The sequence below is a fragment of the Rhipicephalus microplus genome, chromosome 7, assembly GCF_043290135.1.
Source record: "Rhipicephalus microplus isolate Deutch F79 chromosome 7, USDA_Rmic, whole genome shotgun sequence".
NCBI classification, from domain to species: Eukaryota; Metazoa; Arthropoda; class Arachnida; order Ixodida; family Ixodidae; genus Rhipicephalus; species Rhipicephalus microplus.
The window spans coordinates 147,319,854-147,343,532 of NC_134706.1; the positions used below are offsets into that span (position 1 = coordinate 147,319,854).

The window sequence follows — 23,679 nt, forward strand, 5'->3', positions numbered from 1 at the left end:
TCGTCAATCACCTGGTAAGAGCTTTGGTAGAGACGGGTCCCGATTATGCCATGCTCAACTACAAAAGGTAACGACAACTTGGGGGCATGGGCCAAACTTTTGGACAGCAGGATGTCACCTATTGACACCGCTTAGATGATGTACCAAAAATTCCGAATTCATGAGCCAACGTAACGTACGTTGTTTCATCATACGGCGCAAATGCTCACAAAGGTTTTTACTTTAAATTGATTTCCTCCAGGTGCAGAGAGCAGTTATTAACCTTCACGACCTTCTTACAACATTATCTCATGAGTGTACGCCCAGAAAAAAACAAAGATCAGTGCAAACCACAACAATTCAAATTGCTGACGACCACACCACACCTCGAGCCGGCAGGTTGGGAACTGTGGAGAGCAACTTGGAGAACAATAGTAGTAGTATTGTAGAAACTAACGTCTCATAGCTCAGGGCTTGACAAGTATGTGTCGGGCATCATAACGTCCAACTGAAAGTTTGATGGGATCAACTTTTAATTACTATTTCTGCGGGAGCACCAGCACTTTTCAAAGTGTACAGTGAGATGAACTTCAAAGCCATAAATGATGCGGCATGTTCTGCTATCGCTCCGAATGTCGCTGCTGCCAACTCTGACTCTGTATTGGTGAATGCAGCTAATGTAATTTGCCAGCTGTCCTCTGCGTAGCAAGAACAGATACGCATAATTTTATACACGTAAGTTCAGTGTTTTGGGTCCACTTTGCAAATCAAGCATATACCAACCCTGAAGCACAGCATTATAACGGACCCTACCAAACGGCCAGTTGTCCATAACAACCAATTAACCTCTTCACACACCCATTTTCTTAGTGTCGTTGACATGTATTTCTGTTATGTTTTTTCATCAGGCTTCTCAAGAATTGGTAATAACGAGAACGGGGTCTTGTACTGTTGGAGCAGTACTAATTTCGTCTTTCTCAGACTGAGGTAGACTCGTGTTGACGTCACAAAAAAGTACCGAACCTTGCGTTGTCGTAAAATAATCTATGAAATGCCTGACAGTGAAATCATTGCTGGCTTTCACAATTTCTTCAGTAATGGAGACCGTCGTAATTTGTTGACATGTTTGTACTCGTGGCAGAAGTTTGCAAGCTTCCGCCCCTGATTTTTCTCCGTTAAACTCGGCTAATCCTCTGGCGGCTGAGCAACTGACAAGTATGAACTGACGAACAGGTGCTGGTCACCATAAATGATCCCTTTATGTTTGTGCTTTTTTGGTGCTTGCTGAAACAATGACGTTGAAGAAAAACAGCTGTGACCTGCTCTTCAAGGAAATTCTGGGCGTCATTCGCTTGGACAACGTGAGTTGGCATAGTCATATATATTTCTTTCTGAATTAGGCAAGGAGAATATTATTTTAGACCGAGATCTCAGTACGACACTCACTCAAGCACAGTTGTTACTTAAGAAATCTATCAGAACTCTCATATTTCCGGAGCAATGCTTTAATATTCAGTGTTTGAAGGACAAGTTTGTTTATTATTGGTAACCTCCACCAGTTGTGACCTATATCACACACAGAGTTTTCAAGTGGGGTCCGAGTAGGGCTGGTGTACTGCTGGCGTTGCAGCGAGATGTATACCTGCCTGGCGACGGTTGTCGGGAAGGTTATCGACGTGTCCACTGCACTTCTGCCAATAAGTGAGCAATGTGTTGCTGTTGTTCCGCCCGCTCAGACACAGTGCTTTAACGGCGCAGCAGCGTATCCTTTTTTTATTATAGACCCTTTTTCAGGGTAGACCCTTTCAAGGTGGTGTGAACATACTGTAGGCTGCATGTCATCATTGCTCTATTCGTCCAAAACACCAAAAAAGCACATACGTATCCAGGCCACTTCTTGGGTCTGCCATTTATGAGCTGCAGAATTTTGGTGGCTGTTTGAGCTGCAGGCGCACAATCAGTGGCACACGAGTAGTAATCGCCCCTGCTGTCGGGTCGTGCTCCTAGACTGTGTGATGTCTTCTGAAAGGATCGTGTGCTCTGGCTGTACTAATTTCTGTCAGGACCTAGGATGACGATCCTGGTACTCTTTCTTGTCATCTTCGAAGAAGCGTCATGGGTCAGCGTTGCGGGGCTCATCCGGATTAGAGATAGTAACACTTTTTCACCAGTTTGTTACGTTACGTAATCGTGAAACACACACACACACACACACACGCACACACACACACACACACACAAATGAACAACGCCTTCGAAGCACAAAACAACATGACTCTCTCATGGGTAAAGCTGTACCCACAATTTAAAAACGCAGCGTACACATGATGCACCCTACTAACTCATAGCCCTAGAACAAGTGTCAGCCATCGAGTAGAGTAGGACGGGGTAAATGCGACGAAAAAAAATGAAAATAGTTAACATTTCTCTGTATTTCATTTCTTGCAAATAAACATCAACGTAGAAACTTTCCTTACAATGTAAGGTCTGTACTATATACATATTTCTACTTTGCCACCGTTCAAAAGAATATTTTAAAAATAACTATAAATGCTCTTGTCTCATTTCACCCCAGCCTGCGAGGCTAAATGAGACGCTGCGTTAGGCGAAGCGAGATTTGCAAAAAATCAGTTCCTTCAGTTTTTGCAGTAGAAAGACACGAAAGTTGCTCTGTGAGCTCTTACACTGTCTTGGACTTCCCGGATTGAATTTAGACAAAACGCGGTGTTGTGTTGCTCCAAAGCACTTTGCAGATAAAAACTGCCACTCTTTTTTTTACTCATGTTGTCTTTCATTGAACGTTTGCACCTTATTGAAATATTCAACAATCCTATGCTAATGATTTTCTAACAAATCTACTTCACATCCTCTTGTTCTAACGCAGGACTTCCTAAACGTTTGATGGCTTTTAACTTTGTGCGCGGGGCATCGTGTGCCAGTGAATTGAAAACTGTGTTAAAAATCGAGATTTTCCAGCACTTGTTTTTTTTTTCAACCAGGATATTGTACTAACTTTATTACAAATCAATCCCAAGTCGCGTTTTTGAGTGGCTGTACTTGAAGATTCCGCAATTTTTTTGCGTCTCTTGAGAACATCCTTTGAAACACGGTAAAAACCTCAACAAAGTTTCATAGGATAAATTCATGTCCGAAATGGTAATTAGTGCTTTTTTTATGTACTTTTTGTCCCAGGAAGCTCTAAATCATAATCGATTGTATGTCCTAATCTTCATAAGCAAGCAAATGTAATCTACAGTGAGTGTTCAAGTAACAGTTAAAGTATTAGCACGCTTTCGAAGGCAATTAAATGTCTTTTTGTCACGTTTCGTCTCTCTCACATACCCAAGTTCAAACGAAACATTCCGATTTGTTTCTATTCACAAAAAACTAGACTACTAGTGCTACAGTAGCTGGTAAAATAAAGCAACAAAATAATGATTTACGTTGTGCTTCTGATGCTGCAGTAGCTGCATGCATGGATCCGAAACTCTGTGTGAGCAGAATTTCGGTCTTTTTGACAAGCCGCGAACACACAAGCCCCATCTACGTATTTTTTTCCACAAGAGCGCTATGAAGAGTCACTAACTTTTGCACAATAAATTATAGAGAAGAAGCAGCAATTAGGGCTGAAAGAAAAAGGAACACTGAAAACTATTTTTGTATTACGTACAGTGACATACAGTCAGTGTCCCGTATTACCCAGTGTTTCATCGTACTCCAACCTACCCTACTTATTCTTCTATAAGGCGCGCCCTCATTTATGCATGCGTCATTGAGTATTTCAGCCTTGGGGCTAGTCCACAAATCGATGGAAAAATTTCGGTCTGTCTGTCTGTCTGTCTGTCTGTCTGTCTGCACATTTGTATATTTGTTCACTCTTAACGGCATCAGGTATTTGAAACGCCCCACCTCATTTACAGCGCCCACCATTGTTGCTCAAGGTTAAGCGTTCATTCTTGTGTAATGGTCAATTAAAAGCAATAATTGCGCATGTCTGGGGCACCGTAATAACACGTATATATTCTGCATGTGCGTTTTTTACAATAAAAGGCATACATAAGTAATTGTAATGACTGTAGCGCTTATCATGCTGCGCTGACCATGCAGCGCTTGCATGGAAAGGCGAGTGTTTCCAACGCTTTGCTAAGACGAGACGGTGGTGACACCTACCCGTAGCCTTGCGTTCTACACTTTATCACATCTGAGATGGGCGCGCGGGTTCATATCCCGGCTGCGGCGGCTGCATTTCCGATGGAGGCGGAAATGTTGTAGGCCCGTGTGCTCAGATTTGGGTGCACGTTAAAGAACCCCAGGTGGTCTTAATTTCCGGAGCCCTCCACTACGGCGTCTCTCATAATCATATAGTGGTTTTGGGACGTTAAACCCCACATATCAATCAATCTGAGATGGGCGCGCACACCCATCTTAGAGCCACGCGCTTTGTTCTCTAAAAGAACTGCCAGATGGTGTTCATGTCTAACGTATGACGTGACTTGAAGCTACCATTCGCCTCCACTGCATGCTCCAGGCACTCTAACGCAGCACCTCTGGAATACCATTCACCAATTTTCTTGCGCAGAACATCAAATATATTGTTCACTCTCCTCACACGCAAGACTATCTTCTTTTGACGACATTTGCAGACTAAATGCAGATACTGGGTCAATCTTTTTCCCACGCGAACGCCGTGATCAATCACTAACTTTCACACTTTAAAAGATAGAAAGGGAGCAGCACTGATGGTTGGGAAAGAAAAACACAGAAAACTAGGTTTTTGTATTACGTACAGGGGCCGACAAAGTCAAAGCGTCCCGTTTTAACCCCGTGTTTCATCGTACTCCACCCTACCCTAATTATTCTTGTATATGGCGCATCACCATTTATGCTTGCATCATTGAACATTCCAGATCCACGCATCTGTTTCTGTTTGCGCATTCTAGCATATTAGAAGATTACAATCTTGTTAGGAAGGTTGCCGGACTGTTAGATGCGATTTTCTCCATGCAGTGTTTACGTGTCTCACAATACACAGACACACACACACACACACACACACACACACACACACACACACACACACACACACACACACACACACACACACACACACACACACACACACATATATATATATATATATATATATATATACATATATATATATATATATATATATTTATATATATATAGCAAAGCATAAGAAAAACAATATCTGGAGTGTAACATCTAAAACAAAGCATATAGCATGCCCACCTGCTATGGTCGCAGTACAGACTGGCAATACTGCAAATAAATGTGCTTATGAGAACCGCCTAAGTGAAGGGCTACGAAAATTTTCACCATCTGGTGCTTTTAACTAGAACAGACATCTAACATTCTGTTCTCATGAAAACATGACTGCCGCTGCCAGGATCCAACCCTGGACTTTCGGCAAACAAGCCAATAAAAATCATAGGAAATGACGCATGCGTGTTGATTGAAGGAGCCCACCATTACTTCATTTTCCGTGATCCTGACTCTGATCAGTTAAGTTTTACAATTTGCTTACCTTTTTTGTTAATTTGTATTTTTTATTTTGAGGCCCATTGGTAGTTGTCGGTGGTGTTTGTATTTCCACTGCTTGTTGAATTTCCTGCTTCTTTGATTGGTCCTCTGCAAAATATCAAAGTTTGGTTTCATTTTCAAAACCGCTTCAACAATAGGTTTAAAGTTACACGTTAAACCTTGCTTAATAATGTTTGTCATAGTCACTCACTTGGTAACGTTTCTTTACCCCCGGCACTCACCCTTTCTTGAATCAGCACAACAAAGTAACACGCGCAAATTGCCTTTGATCTCTTCACGCTAAGTGATCTCTACCGCGCACAGTAATTGAGTATACTAACGGATCATAAGTCATAGCAACTGCTACTTCTTAGTTACAATTTCAAAGATTAGTTACGCGAACAAAGTGTTACCTATTGAAAATTGCTACATGTTTTGTGAAGCACGCATGACATAGCTTGCTTCAGTGTAACTTTCAAGGAATATTGCATCTACCTACTACTATAACATAATTGTTTTGTGATCACAAGGAACGTCTAAGCTTCATAATTGTGTTATACATTCTGTTCGTTTTATAACGACGTATAATTATTGGCATATATGAAATGTTTTCCTAACATAACACAGTTCCACTCCATGTATTTTTCTTCATTTTTTTCTGCTTCTTGTGTAATAAGAAGTCGCTAAGAGATAAGTGGATTTATTGACTATGTGCGAAATGCAAAAATTTGCTGCGTAGGAACACCAGCTGGCTCAAGAAGTAATAGTGTTTTTCACTTTTAAATACCTAGCATTGTGAAAACAATCTTTGAGAAGGAATGCACCAAAATGAAACATAAGCTGCGCTCTTTAGTTGGTATTGTAGAATGTATGCCTGATGCACATAGTTTAATCTCAACACATCAAGCAGTACATTCTCGAAGGTAAATATATTCACAGCAGTAGCGCTGAAGACGGGGCTCATAAAAGTGTGGGTAATTTTGTGCAATTTATTGAATATTAACACTTGTATACTATCAGTTTCACTCCTAAAAATACGCCGAAGTAATATAGTTGCGGTGTGTAAATTAGGCACAGTACGAAAGTATTTTAATGCTAAACATTTGTGCTTATGCACATAACTTGGATTTCAGCTCCTGCAGTTTACATTGTGACGACGTGACTGTGACTCTTACAATTATGTCAACGCCAAAATAACGTTTACCAGCGAATTGGCAGTGTTTCGTCAATTTGTAAACTTTATCTCGAGCAATTGCACAAACAATATTGTGCTATCGAAATAATGCCACACTTTAAGGGGAAGTACTGTAGACTCCCAAATTTACCAAGATGTTTAGAAGCTGCAGAAAGTGCAAATACTTCAGCACTAAGTTTTAGGCAACCGAGGGATAAATAGTGCAATAATTATCGCTGGTAACTGCGCAGTGGTGAAATGACAGTACACTTTTCTCTGGCGTTCATCTCGCGGATATGCATGCAAAGTCCTAAAGTTAATTGTCATTTTTTGTTACTCACACTAATTACAACAATACTTGTCTTGTGCTACAAGATACATATTTGTGTCACTATACGTGGTACCATACCAGGGAGCACAAGTGGGAAACATACTTCAGAAGGAATCAACGTGGAACTTTATGCCATATACAAGCTTTGAAAACTTTCAAAGCGGCATAAAAAGCTACCACAGAGAAAAGGAGGCACTTTACATGCACCAGTCTCAATGAATACCCAGGCTATGAAGCAAAAGCCAACGAACCATGCTAACCTCTCAAGAACAAGTTCGTTAGTAAGCTTATCACTTGCAATCGAAAGCCCAACATGTGTCACGACAGCACCTAAAGGCTGGTGCACACCGGCGACTAGCAGCGGTCGCGTGACCATTTGCGACTAGCGACCAAACAGCGTCTGATGTTCACACCGGTAGGGGCTGCATGCGAGCGACCGGAAGTCGCAAAAGCGGCGAGTCACGTCCGAATCTCGTTACCAGCGAGAACTCTGGAGACCGGCGCTAATCAGCTGATCACCACCAGCTGAGTGAGCATAGCAAGCTGGGCGCGCCACATTTATTGTTTTTGTCCGTTTTTGCACAGCGTTCCCAACAGCGTCAAGTTCACATCAAGCAAACAACAAGACATTGTCATGGTGCTGATGCGCTCTGCCATGAAGTCAGCGCTGGCATCACAAATGCCCCCAAAGAAAAAAAAAGCCGGTAGTGGTTGTGACCGCCCTTTGGATCGCTGGAGTTGGACGGCCATGCAAGTCGCCTGCCTCCCGAGCTCCGCTGAGACGACGAGTATTTCCGAGAGTCGTACGTATTAAGAAACAGTCGTTGAAGATAGATAGATAGATAAATAGATAGATAGATAGATAGATAGATAGATAGATAGATAGAGATGCCCAAAGTCGCCCAAATTGGCTAAGAAATGCTTTGCACGGCGGGAAGGCAGGTGCACGGCGAGTAGTCAGTCGAGTGACCACGCAGGTGAAGTTGACACCTGGGCCAAGGTGGAAGGCATGGCAGAAGTCATGGTACATTCCTGCTGGGTGGTGTCACTCTTCAAGGACTCTGAAAGATGGTCAGTCGATGCCCCTTCACTCGTGCAAGCACCTTTGGTGGTCGGCGCACGAGGGCTCGCGCGCAGGTTGGCTTGTCTGGTAGTTGGTCGCAGGCGCAGTGTCATGTGCTTTACCATAAGTGGAGCAGGCATATCGCACACAGGGGCGTCGGGCATGGTTGCAGCATCCAGCGCGTTCGGCCGTGTCGGTGAGGGGCACAAGGTTTTGCTGCAGGGTACATCGAAGGCGTTGCCAGTGGCTGCTGGCAGGATGTGCAGAGCGCTGTCATGGATAGGGAGTTGCCTTAGAACATTGTCGGTAGCATTACTCCACCATAGAGGGGTGAATAGCGGCTGTGATGATTTCCATAGTCGCAGCAAGCTACAGGGCGTGCAGCGAGGTTGCCGTCATCGTGGAGCCTGACCTGCCTGAGTTGTTTCGAACGGAGGAGGTCAAGAAAGGCGTGCAGATGGTGGGCACGTCTGATGGTTGGTCCTACGATGGCTTCGAGGGAACGCACTTCTTGTAGGGCTGGTCAGTCGAAGTGCGGGCGTCTTCAACCTCATCCGCATGAGCGGGCGCAGGAATGCATGTGCTTGTGACTAGATCTGAGATATTAGTCGTAGGCGGCGTAGTTACATCATGGTCAAGGCAGGGATAATGGCCGGTTGATACCGCTTGCCGTGACTTAAAGAACCACGAAGTTGGGTGTTCATGGTAGTGCGCGGTAAATGACGCCGCACGAGCATAGCACCCTAGAGCAGAGGTCGTCGTAAGGCTGCGGGCTGGAGCTTGAAGTGGCAGCAAGTCGACGCAGCTTTTCTGGAAGGGCGTCGAGAAGAATGGCATGCATCAGCGGCTGGTCCGTGACGCCATTCGCCAGAAGACCAGCGTCGAGCTGCATGTAAAATACTTGCGGGTTGGTCGATTAGAACGGTGGCACTGGCGGTCAAGGTCGCGGAAACATGGCAGCCGATGGCTCGTCGAAGAGCGTGTTCTCCGGGTCACCAGTGTAGCGAGCAAGGATAGAGAGACGTGAGACGACGTCATGTAGGGGGACGACAGGGCCATGCCGATCTCGCTACTTTATTCGCTACCTTGTTCTGTTTTCGCACAGTTCGAGCTAAGATCAGCTGCACATGGGGCGCAGTGCGGTGGGCAGGAAATAATGATGATGATGCTGTTACTACACCATCTACCAATCAACTATATTCATGTGAATAAATTTAAAAAGTGCTCTTTTCTGTAAGGAAGTACACCACTGTGTCATCTTGTGTACAGGTCCACCCTTGTTTGTTTTATCTTCTGCAGTATCCTATCACTGTCGCACCGCCGCGGTGGTCTAGTGGGTAAGGTACTCGGCTGCTGACCCGCAGGTCGTGGGATCGAATCCCGGTTGCGGCGGCTGCGTTTCCGATGGAGGCGGAAGTGTTGTAAGCCCATGTGCTCAGATTTGGGTGCACGTTAAAGAACCCCAGGTAGTCGAAAATTCCGGACCCCTCCACTACGGCGCCTCTCATAATCATATGGTGGCTTGGGGCGTTAAACCCCACATATCAATCAATCAATTATCCTATCACTGTCCCTACAACACGCATTCTGATCCTCAAAAACAGAAAAACGCTGCGAAAGTGATTCAGGATGCAGTGGTTGGAGGAAGGTGTGAAGTGCGTATGTGTCATGTGGCTCGTCTAATGTGCATTTCTGACGCTGCCATTATCTTGAGCGATCATGGTATGGTAGCCACAGTATGGCGAAATTTCGACGCACGCAGTCTCGTTGCTGCGCTTGCGATCGTGTTAGGTAAACGCTAATGTTTCATCCAACGTCTTGTGTCATCGAAATGAAAGTGTGTAGGGCACATTGTGTTTAACAGTGAGATGGGGGTCGTTGCATACGCTAAGGCAATCTTATGATAATGGTAACTGTTAGCAGAAACTGTAGTTGATTTCTTTTTATTGCTTTGAACCTTCCCCTTCATGGTGTTGCCATGAACACGTCAGCCCTCGAACTTAAAGCTTTTCGAAATATGTTCCACTTTTGGTAGAATACGAGCAATGACCGTTAATGAATAATTCTTTGCGAAAGTGTGAGTGAGTAGGCAAGATGGTTCTCCCGCTACAGCAAAAGTGAGTGGGTTGCGTGTCACATTTCGCTCTCAGGGAAGTGCGAAGCGCCCTTTGTGTTTTCTTTCACTAGGCTGTAATCTAGTTTAAGCATTATTATGTTGTATATGCATGCAATACAGAAGAAATTTAAAAAAAACGTGTTCTTCAAAAGTAAGACTTCCTAATAAGATATTGCAAAGTCTGATACAACGTCGTAAAAAACGAATATTTTTCTTTTTTTTACTGGACAAAAATTTTAGCGGCATCACTACATTTTCATTCAAGATCGATGCAACTAAGCGTGATTTGTTGAAATTCTTGCCTCAGTCACAGTCGATACAGCAGTAATACATGGCATACGTCAGTTAGAGGTTTGACGGCCTTGCATGGTGTTTTATATGCAAGGCGTTCGTGCATAAGACAAGTGCCTACGCAAGAGGCACTTTAACTTGATACATATTTCTGAGCAAGTGGAAATTCATTCTTTGAAAATGGTGCAAGAGCAAAAATACACACACTTGAAATTACACGTGCACTGCACGACCACGATACGCTTTATATATAATGCATGCACTTCTCTATTTTCTCCCAACCTAATTTTTTTACTTACTCGCTCGCACTTGCCTAACTCTATGTGTACACACGCCAGCGCATGTCGCAAAGTATCACCAAGATTCCCATTTACGACCCCTAGGGCTTTTGTGGCCGGCAAAATAGAGACGTGCCCATTCAGACTTCATCTCCACCTTAGTGCATGGTGCACACAAAGGACAGCGACTACAATCATCGAGTGTGGTCACCCAGAGTCAATGTGCTTGTAGCATACGAGCGACCTGCAAAATAGATGCCCTGTTACTCCGACAGAACGTGATGAACTCTGCCGCTTTGGTGCTCTTCAAATCTGCAAAATCAGAAGCGTTACCATCGGATGACGTCCAGCGAGGATGCTGTTGAGTTCGAGTGGATGAAATAGTTCCTTGACGAATAAAACAACACAAGAAGACCGAATGAACGCCTGCCAGTATCGGCGCAGTGGCACATCACCTCTCATCGTGAACGGTGCCATCCTGAAATTGTCATCGCTTTATTTTGACTAATGCGTCATAGTAGAGAGTGGTCGCACTTGAACGTGCATAATACAAATAACCCATTGTTTATTTGAAATTTTATTCTTAGATTGTCACCGGCTCTAAAAAAGATGGCAAAGCAAAGCGACAATGTACGTATCCAGCGATTCTTTTTATAGAATCGGATTTTCAAAGGCGATCCCAAAATGTAGTTAGGAAGTTGAAGTACATGACAGAATTTATTAAGACTCCAAGGCTGCTAACAAAGCGCATAATCGAGCCAGTTATGGTTATCGTTACTGAATTATGGCTGGATGAAGACGTGGCAAACACCGAGGTATTTCCAGATAACTTTACTTGTTATAGGAAAGACAAGAACTATCATGGAGGTTTTGTATTTATCTCGGTAGATCAGCGCATTCCGTCTGTAGGCATAAGCACTACACACGATATGAGTGAAACTGTTTGGTGTAAACTTAAGCTCTCTAATGGCAAATCACTATGAGTCTGCTCTTTTTATCGATGGTCAACTAATTCAACTAGATCGTTTATTGAATTCACTGCTATATACAGCTACAAAAGTTGCCTCTGATTACGTCATTGTAGGTGAGGATTTTAACGTGCCTGATCTCGACTGAATTGAGGAAACGAACGCTTTTGAATGTTCTCTAATTTTTAAGTCTGAATTGGCTGATTTCATGAACCTTTTGTCTTTAAAACAGACAGTGTCGAAACCAACTCGAGGAGTTCATATCCTTGATCTGTTTTTCACAAATATGCCAGTAATGGCAGAAAACAGGGATAACGGGGAAAACAGGGATGAAGTATTACCAGGGATAAGTGACTACGAGTTTGTGTTACGTGTAATAAATATGAAATATACGAGTGCTTACAACAAAAGGAGTTGGTGCATGTACAATTACGCAAAGGCTAATGTCCAAGGAATCAACACTGCATTGGAAGCATATTTCATTTTTTTCTAAAGACTTGGCAATGAGTATTCAGTAGGCGAGCTGTGTAATTTCTTGAAACACAAGACCTAAAGCTGAGAAGCCGATTTGTTCCGTCATGGGTGCTGACCAGATGGCGTAATAAAATTAAACCATGCTTTTCTAGAGAACTCGACGTTTTCCTCAAGCGTAGGCAGAGAATTTACCGTTCATTTGAAAGAAATTGCTCGAACGAGAAGTCTTGCAGACTGAAGCTGAAAACGCGTGAAGTAAGTTATGCTACAGTCGAAAAGAAACTAGCCTACTTTAAAAAAATTCAAATTAAAGTAACGCGAAACCCGAAAGAACTTTGGAGGTATATCAAACGGAGCAAGAAAGACAACATTTCATTTCCTGCTTTGAGAAGCGATAATAATACTGTGAATGATGCGACAGAAAAGGATGAGTTGTTTTTTTGTTTCGCGCCAGTGTTCTCACCCGCTACTGACCCCCAAAGAGACTTGTAATTTTTGACACACAAATCCATATTCTAGTATAGTGTAGTACTTGAAGCTCGTGGCATCGAATTACTACTTAGAGATCTCGATTGTGCAGAAGCAGTGGACCCTGTTTGCTTGCCTAATTTTATGTTTAAGTCTTCTTCCCATGCAGTATCTATGTACTTGACAGTCATTCTTGAAAAATCTTCAAAACAGAGTTCTCTTCCAACTGATTGGAAATTGGCATCCGTTGTTTAATTACACAAATCTTGCCCACGCAATACTTTGATTAATTTTTTAACTATCTCACTCCCTTCTGGGTGCAGTGAAATTCTTGAACATATTTTATATACAGCATTTGTAAAGCACATAGATAGTAATGCCTTATTCTACTTTAACCACAATGCATTTAGGCAGGGGCTATCATGCGTCGCACAACAGGTAAAGTTCACCCGTGTTTTAGCAGCAGCTCTGGATGAGAAATTTCCGGTCGACTGCATTTCCCACGACTTTCAAAAAGCGTTAGACGCTGTTTACCACTACTTGTTGCTGCAAAAACTAATCGACTTTTATATTAATTCCCTAGTTATTGCATGGATTGCTGAATATCTACATGAGAGGCGGCAATATGTAGTTGTAAGCGGCGAACAGTCCGATATAACTAGGGTTACGTCAGGGGTACCTCAGGGACCAGTTGTAGGGCTATTACTTTCTTATTGAATTATTTTCTTAATACTTTCTTATTTCTTATGACATTAACAAAAACATACAATCCCATATTTGGCTAATTGCAGACGACTGCATTTTATACCGTCAGATTACCTCTGGAATTGACTGCTCAGTAATCCAAAACGACCTACCATATTTTCGCGCATATAACCCGCACCAAAAACCCAAAACTTTCAGTGGCAAAGTGGAGGTGCGGATAATACGCGGGGTTTTTTCTATAGTGCTGCTTCACAGCAATGCGTATTGTGCTGTGAAGCCCCTTAGCAGTGTAGCGAAGGCTACGGAGGCGGTTTCTGAAAATTCGTGTACGGCAGCTTGCGCCTGGTTTTGGTTTCTTTGCTTGCATCGTTGAAGCGTTTAGAAAAACATTTGGGGAGAGACAATTCGATTGTTCAGTGTAAAATCTCACTGTCAACCACAAGTATAATTTTGCACGTTCGCGGCCGCTCATTGACCCTCCTTCATGTCCCTACGTCACGGACGCCATGTTTACTTTTGGAAAGGGCTTGCCGAAAAGGTGGTGGTGTCTAAGAAAGTTCCATAATAAATAAAGTTCCTTAATAAATAAAGCAGTATTTATTTCAGCAAGGCAAATGAGATATTATAGTGCCTATAGAGATATTATCAGTAAATTATTGTACTACTTTTTGACGCGGTAGCAGGCATGCATATCGGTTCTGTTGTTTCCAGGGTGCTGTTGGAGTGTACTAGAAGGGGTAGTGCTGTCAAGTTGTCGCCGAGTGTTAGCGCTCTTTACCTCGCTGATACCGCTAGTTCCTAATATCTCGACCCATTCACCAAGCGTATGTCGATCTGTTCTGTCACCATGAGTGGCGGACGGCGGCAGGCCTTCACGGCAGCAAAAGCGCAAGATCATTGCGTCGCCGAGGAATTCGGAAATCGCAAAGCGGGAAGACGGCACGGTGTGAACGAGTCCTGCGTGCGAATGTGGAGAAAGAAAAAAGAGCGCCTACAAGCCGCGCAAATCGACCGTAGGTCATTTCGTGGCCCCAAGACCGGTGCCTACCCTGAGCTGGAGGCAGATCTAGTAAAGTTCGTTGAAGATGTGAGAAGCAGGGGTCACGCCGTATCGACCGAGATTGCCCAAGTAGAAGCGCGGCGACTTTTGAGGGAGTTAGGCCTACCTCACGAGTTCCGTGCGAGCCACGGATGGCTGCACCGCTTTATGAAGCGGCAAGGGCTCTCAATCAGACGGCGGACTACAATATGTCAACGCTTCCCGGCTTCTTATGAGGAGAAGCTGCTCAAGTACCAGAGATATGTAATTAGCCTGCGAAAGCAGCACAATTACATTTTCTCGCAAATCGGCAAAGCGGATGAAACTCCTGTTTATTTTGAATTGCCGTTGGACACTACGATTAAGAAGACGGGCAGCAGTTCGGTGAGCGTGCTGACCGGCGCGAACACGAAGCTGCGCATCACAGTCTTGATTTGTGCCCTCGCCGACGGCACGCGACTGCGACCGCACGTCGTCTTGGAAAGGAAAACTCTACGAAATGCTCATTTGCCTGCCGCTTTGGTGGTGCATGCACACGAGAGCGCGTGGATGAACAGTCACTTCTTCGTAGACTGGATCGAGATGGTATGGGAGAAGAGGCCCGGTTCGATGCTCGCAAAAAGGTCCACGCTCGTTCAAGACTCGTTCCGCGGCCACACAACTGAGGAAGTAAAGGTCCGCCATTCACGCAACGGCACCGACTTAGTTGTTATATCCGGTAGAATGACGTCAATGTTGCATCCTCTAGATTTGTCGCTTAACAAGTCTTTAAAAGCGCAGCTAAAGTGCTATTACGCCGAGTGGACGGCCGAAGGTTGCTACAACTTGACGCCGAGAGGATGAGTCCGAAGGCCTGATATTGCCCTATTCTGCAAGTGGATATTGGAGGCACGGAAGGCCATTCCAGGTGGGATGGTGCGAAAAAGTTTCAAGAAATGCTGCATCACAAACAACATAGATGAAACTGAAAATGACCTTGTGCATAATAGTGAGGACTGCGGCTCAAGTGATAGCTCTAGCAAGAGCAGCGACAGTGGGTGAATTGTGACTGGCCTTGCAGACAGCGTATTCTGCTTGCTAAATAAAGCTTTTTCTGTCTACATATGTGCTATGTTGCTTGAGCAGTAGCTTTTGTACAGCCTTTCCTGTATATAAAATGTGCGGGCAATACGCGAGGATTTTTTTTCTTTCTCGGTGAGCTGAAAGTGAGGGTGCGGATTATATGCAGGGTCGCATTATACGCGCAAAAATACGGTATGTGCAATATACGCGTGGTGCCAGCGATGGGAAATGAAACTGAAACTTAAGAAAAAGGAATGCATGACGTTTTCCAGAAAAAAAAACCAGGTGAAGTTGAATACACAGAAACCGCTCTCCGGTAAAAGTGGTGCCTGAATAGATATACTTAGGTATTTTCTTTTGCCCCTCTAGAGTAGAAAAAAGTTCAGTCCATGGCGGCGAGATATGTGTCTAATGCCCCTATGTACGACAGTAAATTCAGTGCAAAGGAAGTAAAGCTGAAGTTTAAATGGAAGCTTCTGCAGCATCGAACGGCATTATTTCGACCGATGAAAGCTTTTGCATAGCATATTTTTATTCGCATACTCGAACTCCCCGTGACGTATACATAAGCCGGCCTCACCACATTTCAGCCCACGAAGATCATGAACACAAGATAAGAGAATATAAATGGAAGACATCGTCCTACAGCAACTCCTTTTTTTCCGAAAACTATAGGTTACTGGAATTGACTTCCTCCCGCAATTGTAGAAATTTCTTCAACGGTTGCGTTCTTTTTAGCAATAAAAATGATTGAATCTTTCGAACACTAAGCCATATAGACTACGCGTGCGTGCGCCTTGCATTCGCCATGATCCGTACGGTATCTTAGTTGTAAACTATGTTGTGTTGTTTTGGGGTTAAATTGTCTTTGGGCTAGCACAATGCTGCACTGTGTTTGAATTAGCAAGTGATTTTCATCAATTTTTGTGGTTTCTACACTTTTTACTCTTATACATGTGACTTTTCTGACGCTGCTGTGCTCGGTGCAGATGCGTATGTTTTGTGTCTTGCAAATATACTTCCGTTCTCTTTTCTTTTTTTTACACAAACCTGCAAATTTTCATGTTCTTTTCCTGTTCTCCCACTATAATGCCTGCATGGGCGCTGTGGGTAATAGATAAATAGTAATACAATACTTTAAAACGCGAATGAAGGCTCCCCAGGTCCTAGAGATCCTTAAAAAAGCCAACGACCTCAAAGATCACTCATGGGTTTGGTTTTCTGCACACCTTGGACTAATTGAGCGTGCTTAGAATAATCTGAACGACGAGACGCAATCGGTGGCAGGAGGTTTGACTGACTGTGTGCTCGGTAACGCATCATCTCCTAGGCAATCCGAGCCTCTCTGCAAGTACATTGAGATATGTGAACACCATTATTACTCAAAAGAGTGCTGCCCATGCCAAACTCTTGGCTGTGTAGGACTTAGGCTGTTACTATCAGACTGCTCCAAACAAGAACCTACCCGAGCCCTCCGGCACTGCACACAGTGTACTTCGAACGATTCTCAAGCCTATACTGTCCCTTTTGTGACTGTTGTGCAGATTTTAAACACGTCCTGTGGGGCTGTGCCTTTGCCAATCTTCCTTTCCAAGAAGAGGAAATGAACAAGCTGATTAAGGCCCAGAGCTTTGTCTCTCAAATCAAGGCCGTCAAGAAGGCCCGCGCGAGGGCCTAACCGTCCCCGTGTGGGCCTGGCCCGGTGATGCTGAATTAACTCGCGTCTATTGTTGACTCAATAAAGATATTTCACTCACTCACCAAAATGAGATTTCATAATACGTTTCGAAAATGTTTTGTAGCAAACTGGAATTTTTGAGGTGTTCGGAAATTGCTGTCTTGCAAAAGTGATTTTTTTGACGTCTTGGAAATATTTTGAATTGCAATGCATTTCTTTGGAAGTTTTTAAATTGTTTCTAGATGGTCCTAAAAACGAATTCTAGTCGAATTTCAGACGAGATGTAAGGCCTTTTCAAGACCTTTTGCTTCTATTCCTTGATTATTTTCGGAACTTTACATGGTCTTAAATCAACCAATATTAAAAGTTATTTCTTTGTTTCGTACTAGCTAGGCTTGGATATTAAATAACAGCGCAGAAAAACAGCCCCGGTGTACAGAATCTCATAAGCGTATTTAGGACCCGGTTTCTCGTATGTAATTGCGAAACCTGATATCAGAAATCCTTTTTTTAAGTATCGACCCCCCAATAATTGAGAGCTCATACGTGAATATTATTAACTGCTCGCATCATGTTACCTGCCAATAAGATGTTGCTTCTACTGTGACAAGTAAATCATATCACTCTTCGTTGGTTAAAAGCTCTAATTGGCAGCATTGCATCAAAGAATGAGCGGCAATAATTTATTATGTAGTCAAGCTTTTAGAAGTGCCAATATGACATATTTAAGCAATATTTCCAGTAGAACAGACAGGCAGAGAGACCAATCATTTTCATTCAGTCTGAGGAGTTATTAACAGGCCTGCTAACATGTATAACATTAAGATATACTTACCACAGTCATCTTTCTTCACACATTTTCTGTCATGCCGTCGATACAAATTGGCATTGCATCCACACCTTACGTTTCTTTTTCGCGTGCACACCCAGTCATCATCATGCTCCACTCCCGTGCAATACAACTGAGGAACTATCGCCGCCCCATTGCAAAACCTTGGGCCACTACCTTCTGGGCAAGCTGCAATAAATAACAATAAGCAAAGCGCAAGCTAGTGATGTACAGTGAAATGTCAGCAGGTGAAGCATAAATTAGGTAAAAGAAAGGGCAAAACTTTCAGCGTCCTGAATTTTGCGCTATGAAAAACAAGTATTATGTGCGATGATTTGTAAACTTTATCAGGATAAAAACTATCCTACTACTAAGCACAAATATAAAAGACTGCGCGTGAGATCCGTATTGCTACGTATTGCTGGCGTCAAATGCGAGCCATCGCCGACACCTTTGCCGCCATGTTGAATTTGTGGCCGGCAAGTCAGGGAGCGTGGTTAGATCTAGCGCAGCCAAGGCCATGAAACGGAAACCAGATTCTGTTTTGCTTTGCGGGAAAATCGGTCTCGGAACAATTTTCGCGCCCCGGCCATGCAGCGTCATTTTTCGGCCGCTTGCGCGAGCCAGTTGCCGGAGAGTTTTGTTGCTTTTGCTCTTTTTGAGGCCAAGTGTTAACGTGCCCTGAGCCCTGAGCACGAACACTGGCGGTGCGGCAGTCAGGCCGAAGTGACGTCACGGCCAGTATTCGCTTGCTCCATGGCATGGAGGAAGGGAAAACTAACGAGAAGTCATGACGGCATGTTCGTGAAGTCGCCGCATTGCAAACATTCGCACAACCTCCTAGCGAAGAAGCAGATAAACACTTCACGATTTCTGGTGACCAGCCGCCGCAGCGGCTTTGGCAGCAGCGCCGGTGGAGTGGTAGGTGTTCTCGTCCGGTAGCGAGTCAAGTCATGAGTGTTGGCTCTTTTGCGTGTTTTTTTTTGGAAAGCTGTGTGATGCCCAGCTATAGTTTTTACTCGGTGCAAAACGCGTTGAACACCGGATCCCCACAGTGAAAAAATTACTCCAAAGTCGCGGTAAAGCGCTTGTTCTCTTGTAGCCCCCTTATTTTAAGCAATTTTTGCTCCGGACATCCAGAGCAAAATTTTTGCTCCTACTTGCCAAAAGAATTGCGTGGCACACCTGTAGTACGTTCAACAGATCTTTTACTCCAGCCGACTGGAGCAATTGCGTGGCGCCGCCGGAGTATATTTACTGGCATTTTTCTATGGCTGGCCAGAGTGATTACATGACACCTCCGGAGCATTTTTAGCGGGTTTGTCGCTCCCGATATCCGTAGATTTCGTTGTGGTACTTCCGGAGTATTTAAAAAAATGTACTTACTTCGTACAGACAAAATTTCAGTTTTTGGATCAGTTCTTTTTAAAGTGTATACTTCATTGTTTATTTATTGCATGCTGATTGTTTCACGCAGTGGTTACGTTAAGAAAGTGCCAATTATCATGCAAGCACTGTAAAATTGCTGTGTATTCTTTTCCTCAAAGCTCTATCAGATGAAATTCAAGAAACGTTGAGCACTTATTTTTTGATTTATTCAAAAGAAGAGGCCATTTCTGGATGATTACCCAGCATTTGGGGAAAGCAGACAAGAACACACAAACATGCAAAAGGCCACCAAAAACAAAGCACAATAAGACAGATTATATGAAATAAACAGCACACAACTATGAAGCGCAGCGTTTGAAAATGAAGTTCATAATGCTGCAAAACGATACACGACAAACAGAAAAAGCGCGGCCACCGAGAACAACTTTTCATCAACCAGAAGAACCATTCATAAGATTCATTGAGGATGCAAGAGTTGATCTGATTGTTTCCTGCTTAATTTGGGAAACAATATTTATACATAAGAACTGCAAATCATACGTGAGGCACAAAAGCTGATAACACTGAAGGCACGGAGTTAATTTCCTTCTCGTCGACTTGCTTCAACACTAGCTAAGGAGGGAAGATGTTTGAGGTTCGGGATGGGTCCCCTCGATGACACGAGTGCACGGTGGCAGCGCGAAGGAAGAGCCATCGTCCGGTGAACAGACGCTTTATTGCAGCCTCAGGCTACTGCCTAAGCACAAGCCCGAACATTCATCTTTTTTTCAGATCCAGACATCCTCTTTTCAACCCTGGGTTGAACAAAGAGTCTTCACAAACACCAATCACATGTTGGGACTCGCATTAACACATCCAATTGCAGGAACATCTCCATAACAGGTACTACAATGGTTAAGAGCACGTTACAAAATAAAACACGCAAAGGGATAGGTTCTGCGCGTGTGACACTCTCTCTCATGCCAGGCCGTGTTGCCTACATTGACTGACTTCCGTCGGCAGAAGTTCTCACGCTCAAGCCTCGTCAATTCTCTCATTATTTGGTGCTTCATAGAAGCCTTCCTAAGAGCGGTGGCTGCTTCATTCGGTTTCGTGGGCTTACCAGGTGTGCATGCGACAGCGAGACGCCCCGACATCCTAGCAGCACTGAGTAATTACGTACAGCGGGGGAGGTTATGATTGTCATCCTGCCGCCACTATATCTCGGTCAGCAAAGTGGTCGGGTCCCCTCGTCATTCAATGGCACGCGTGCATGCCAACCATGGCTTAAACTCAGACGGTGGCGCATGAGCTGCCTCTTGCCAGACGCTTTTCTGTGTAAGCTTTCCCCTTCTAATCCCGAACGGTGGGCGACCTTGACTGCTCCGCTTGTGAACCGTGAGAATGAAGAAGTCTCCTTTCTTTCCCGCGCTCGAGTTTTCCACTTTCGCCTTCGCGGTACCAATCAGCTTCTTTAGTTGACGGGTTGGGAACTAGCTACGTGCTCTAGATCAGCCGCATTAGTTGCGCAGCACCCAACACGCTGGTAATTGGTGCCTCATACTAACTCCTCCACCCTCAAGAGTGTTACAGGAAACTCGATGTTCAGTAACGCGATACAAAAACAAACAACAAATAGCTCAAAATAAACTTACTCTCGGTGCACGCACTTGCATGAACCGATTATCACTTTCATCTCAACAGAAGAACTTTCGCGTCCTTCCACGAAATAGACGCAGCAGCACATATACATAATGCTCTCAAATCGCTTCCGAAAGCAAACACTTTCGTAATGAACATCACTGAATAACGCAATCAGAATTTTAAGTCTACAGCGCCAGTCAGTTAACATTAGCGTAACACAGGGCACACGCACCATGCACAGTCCGGCGCATACTCTCTTTTAAACTCACATCACCACACGGCCATTGTCCCAACACAGGAGGCCCACTCTATGCGCCCTTCAGGCCCCGCATGACACACTCCAAAAGAGCGACCGACGTAGCGGTATAGGTATACCTAAGTCTAAACGGATCGCACCAAGAACGAAAATTTTATAACCAAACGCTATCTTACTTGATCTACAAAATTATTCCTAAACAACACATAAACTGCACCTAAAAGCAGTTCTACCACTTAAAAGCAAGCTCGCAAATCAACAACAACACAACGAAAAATGCCTGGTACAACAAACTAAATTTTTTCACAACACGCAGGAACTATTAGTCTTTTCGACACAATTAACATCACGCAAACCACCTAAACGAGCAATGCAAACTCCTATACAGTCATTCAATTCACAGAGACTGCATCAATGGCTACATATCAATAACAACAACAACAATAATAGAAAAACTATTCAGCCATATTAAGCAGACAAAACATCCTATTGCCACTAAACAGTTGCAATCACTGAATCAAATGATCAACCGAAACGCGAAAGAGCTTCAGCAGCCTCGCTCAGAGCACTCTAATTGCGAACAATTTTTGTTTCACATTCGCCTCTCTTTCTACTGTGGACACCTACCTTTGCGACTGGCACAGCCTCTTACTGAATGATGTGACTGATCGTTCACATTCACCTATCGTTTGAGAGAGGCAACCTCTAGTTGCCCTTTTCGATGCGTTCGTGGTGAAACAAAAAGCTTTGCTGGGGTTGGTTGGCGTCAACCTAGAAAACAACGCCAAGCCCTCTAGCTCAATCAACGCTACCTGTGCCTCTATGTTGCACAGCAGCGTGTTCAACTCTCAAACCGCCGTAACCGACAAATTGCCGACTTTTCACTAAAACGTTTCACCATGTCACCACTCTTCGGTAACACTCCAGACCTAAACACTAAAAAAAATAAAGCGCATTATAGTTACTGAAATAACTTCTCTCCGTGGCGCTTACATAAAAAATCTGTTTCAAACCTTAAAAAACAAACTAAACCGAATTAACTTCATCAAGAACACAGTGACAACAAAAACACAGTGTAAAAAGGGTGCTTTTACGGGAAAGCACGCTTTGCAACACCCATTAACACCCATAAATGGTCGATTGAAAAAAAGCGCCCCTTTGTTTAGGTGCTCTCCTCAATAGCACCCTAAATTGGGCTCTAAGGGTGCTTTTGTGCCTGAGGAGGATGTAGGTGACAATTCGTCAGATGAAATATGCAGCAAAAGAAGAACACATCATTATAAAATTTGGGATTTTATGTCTCAAAAACCTCGCAATGATTATGAGGATCGTCTTAGTGCAGAGCTCCAGAGATTTTCGCCATTTGGTGTTGTTTATTGGGCGCTGATAACGCACCGTGCACAGGCTTCTACCTTTTCGCTTCCGTCTTATTTTGACTGTCACGGCCGGCATCGAACCCGCGACCTTCGGATTGGCGGCTAAGCAGCGTTGCTACTGCACGAATATGTGGACCTTGCGTTAAATGACGGCCAAATTGACTTAGAATGTGTGAAGGTGCTCTCCGAATACAGCAGAATGCCAGCAGAAGCAAAGCGCGTTTCATTTATATTGCCTATTAACTGCAATCCATGTTACGAAAGCTTTCCTTAGCGTTCGTTATAAGCTACATGTTTGCTATATGCTATATCCACGAACGAAATGTTCGCCCGAGTATTGGTGTGTGTGCGTGAGCCTGCGCATGTGTTAACGTGTAAGCGCGATTGTGTGTACACCCATGCATGTGTGCGTGCGCGTGTATGTGCGAGTCCGTGCTTGTGTTAAGCGTGCCTGTGCACAAGTGTACGCCTATGCATGCGTGCGTTTACGGTCGCGTGTGTGTGTGGCTGTATGTGTGATACGTGTAAGTTTGTGCGCCTGTGATTAAGTATGCGTTTGTATCAGCCCGTGCGCCCTCGATTTGCGTGTGTGTGTGTGTGCGGGGGGGTCACTTCTTCTTAGTGTTTAAGGTCCCACAACTTTTTAGACGGGAGTCTATATGGGAGGTGGCTTAAGAAATGGCGGTGGTCAACGCACAGTACACGGACTATTCAGTAAATGAAAAACAGCTGCACATTCTCGTACCTCATCATTGCTTACGAACTTGCTGTGGTAGGTGACTAGGTACGCTGAGGCGTTTCTACACTCGAAAAAGTAGGTTACGACCAATTCACACAGAAAGCTGTCACTCCACTTATGCACAACCATCGTTTATATTAACATTTAACAAGAACGGGCCCCGCCTTTGCTACAGGTGCTTAGCTAGCTCATTGGGCAACCATATGGAATTATGTGCTGATCACGTGGTCATAAAGAAGTTTGTTATAACAACCTCGGCACGTTTCGTGGTGCGTTACAAGCTTTCTAAACATCCGC

The 23,679-nt window shown here is 44.0% G+C and overlaps 1 protein-coding gene across 3 annotated transcripts in view; it reads right to left on the reverse strand.

The window, feature by feature from the left end:
- The window catches only part of LOC142767101 (uncharacterized), a 278,526-nt gene that overhangs the window by 158,620 nt on the left and 96,227 nt on the right, over positions 1-23,679 (reverse strand). For all 3 annotated transcript variants that reach the window (XM_075868332.1, XM_075868329.1, XM_075868330.1), the window contains 2 exons: positions 18,006-18,188; positions 5,528-5,631 (listed from right to left, as the gene is read on the reverse strand). In XM_075868332.1, coding sequence (XP_075724447.1) covers positions 5,528-5,631; positions 18,006-18,188 — 287 coding nt within the window. The remainder of the gene's footprint in view (positions 1-5,527; positions 5,632-18,005; positions 18,189-23,679) is intronic.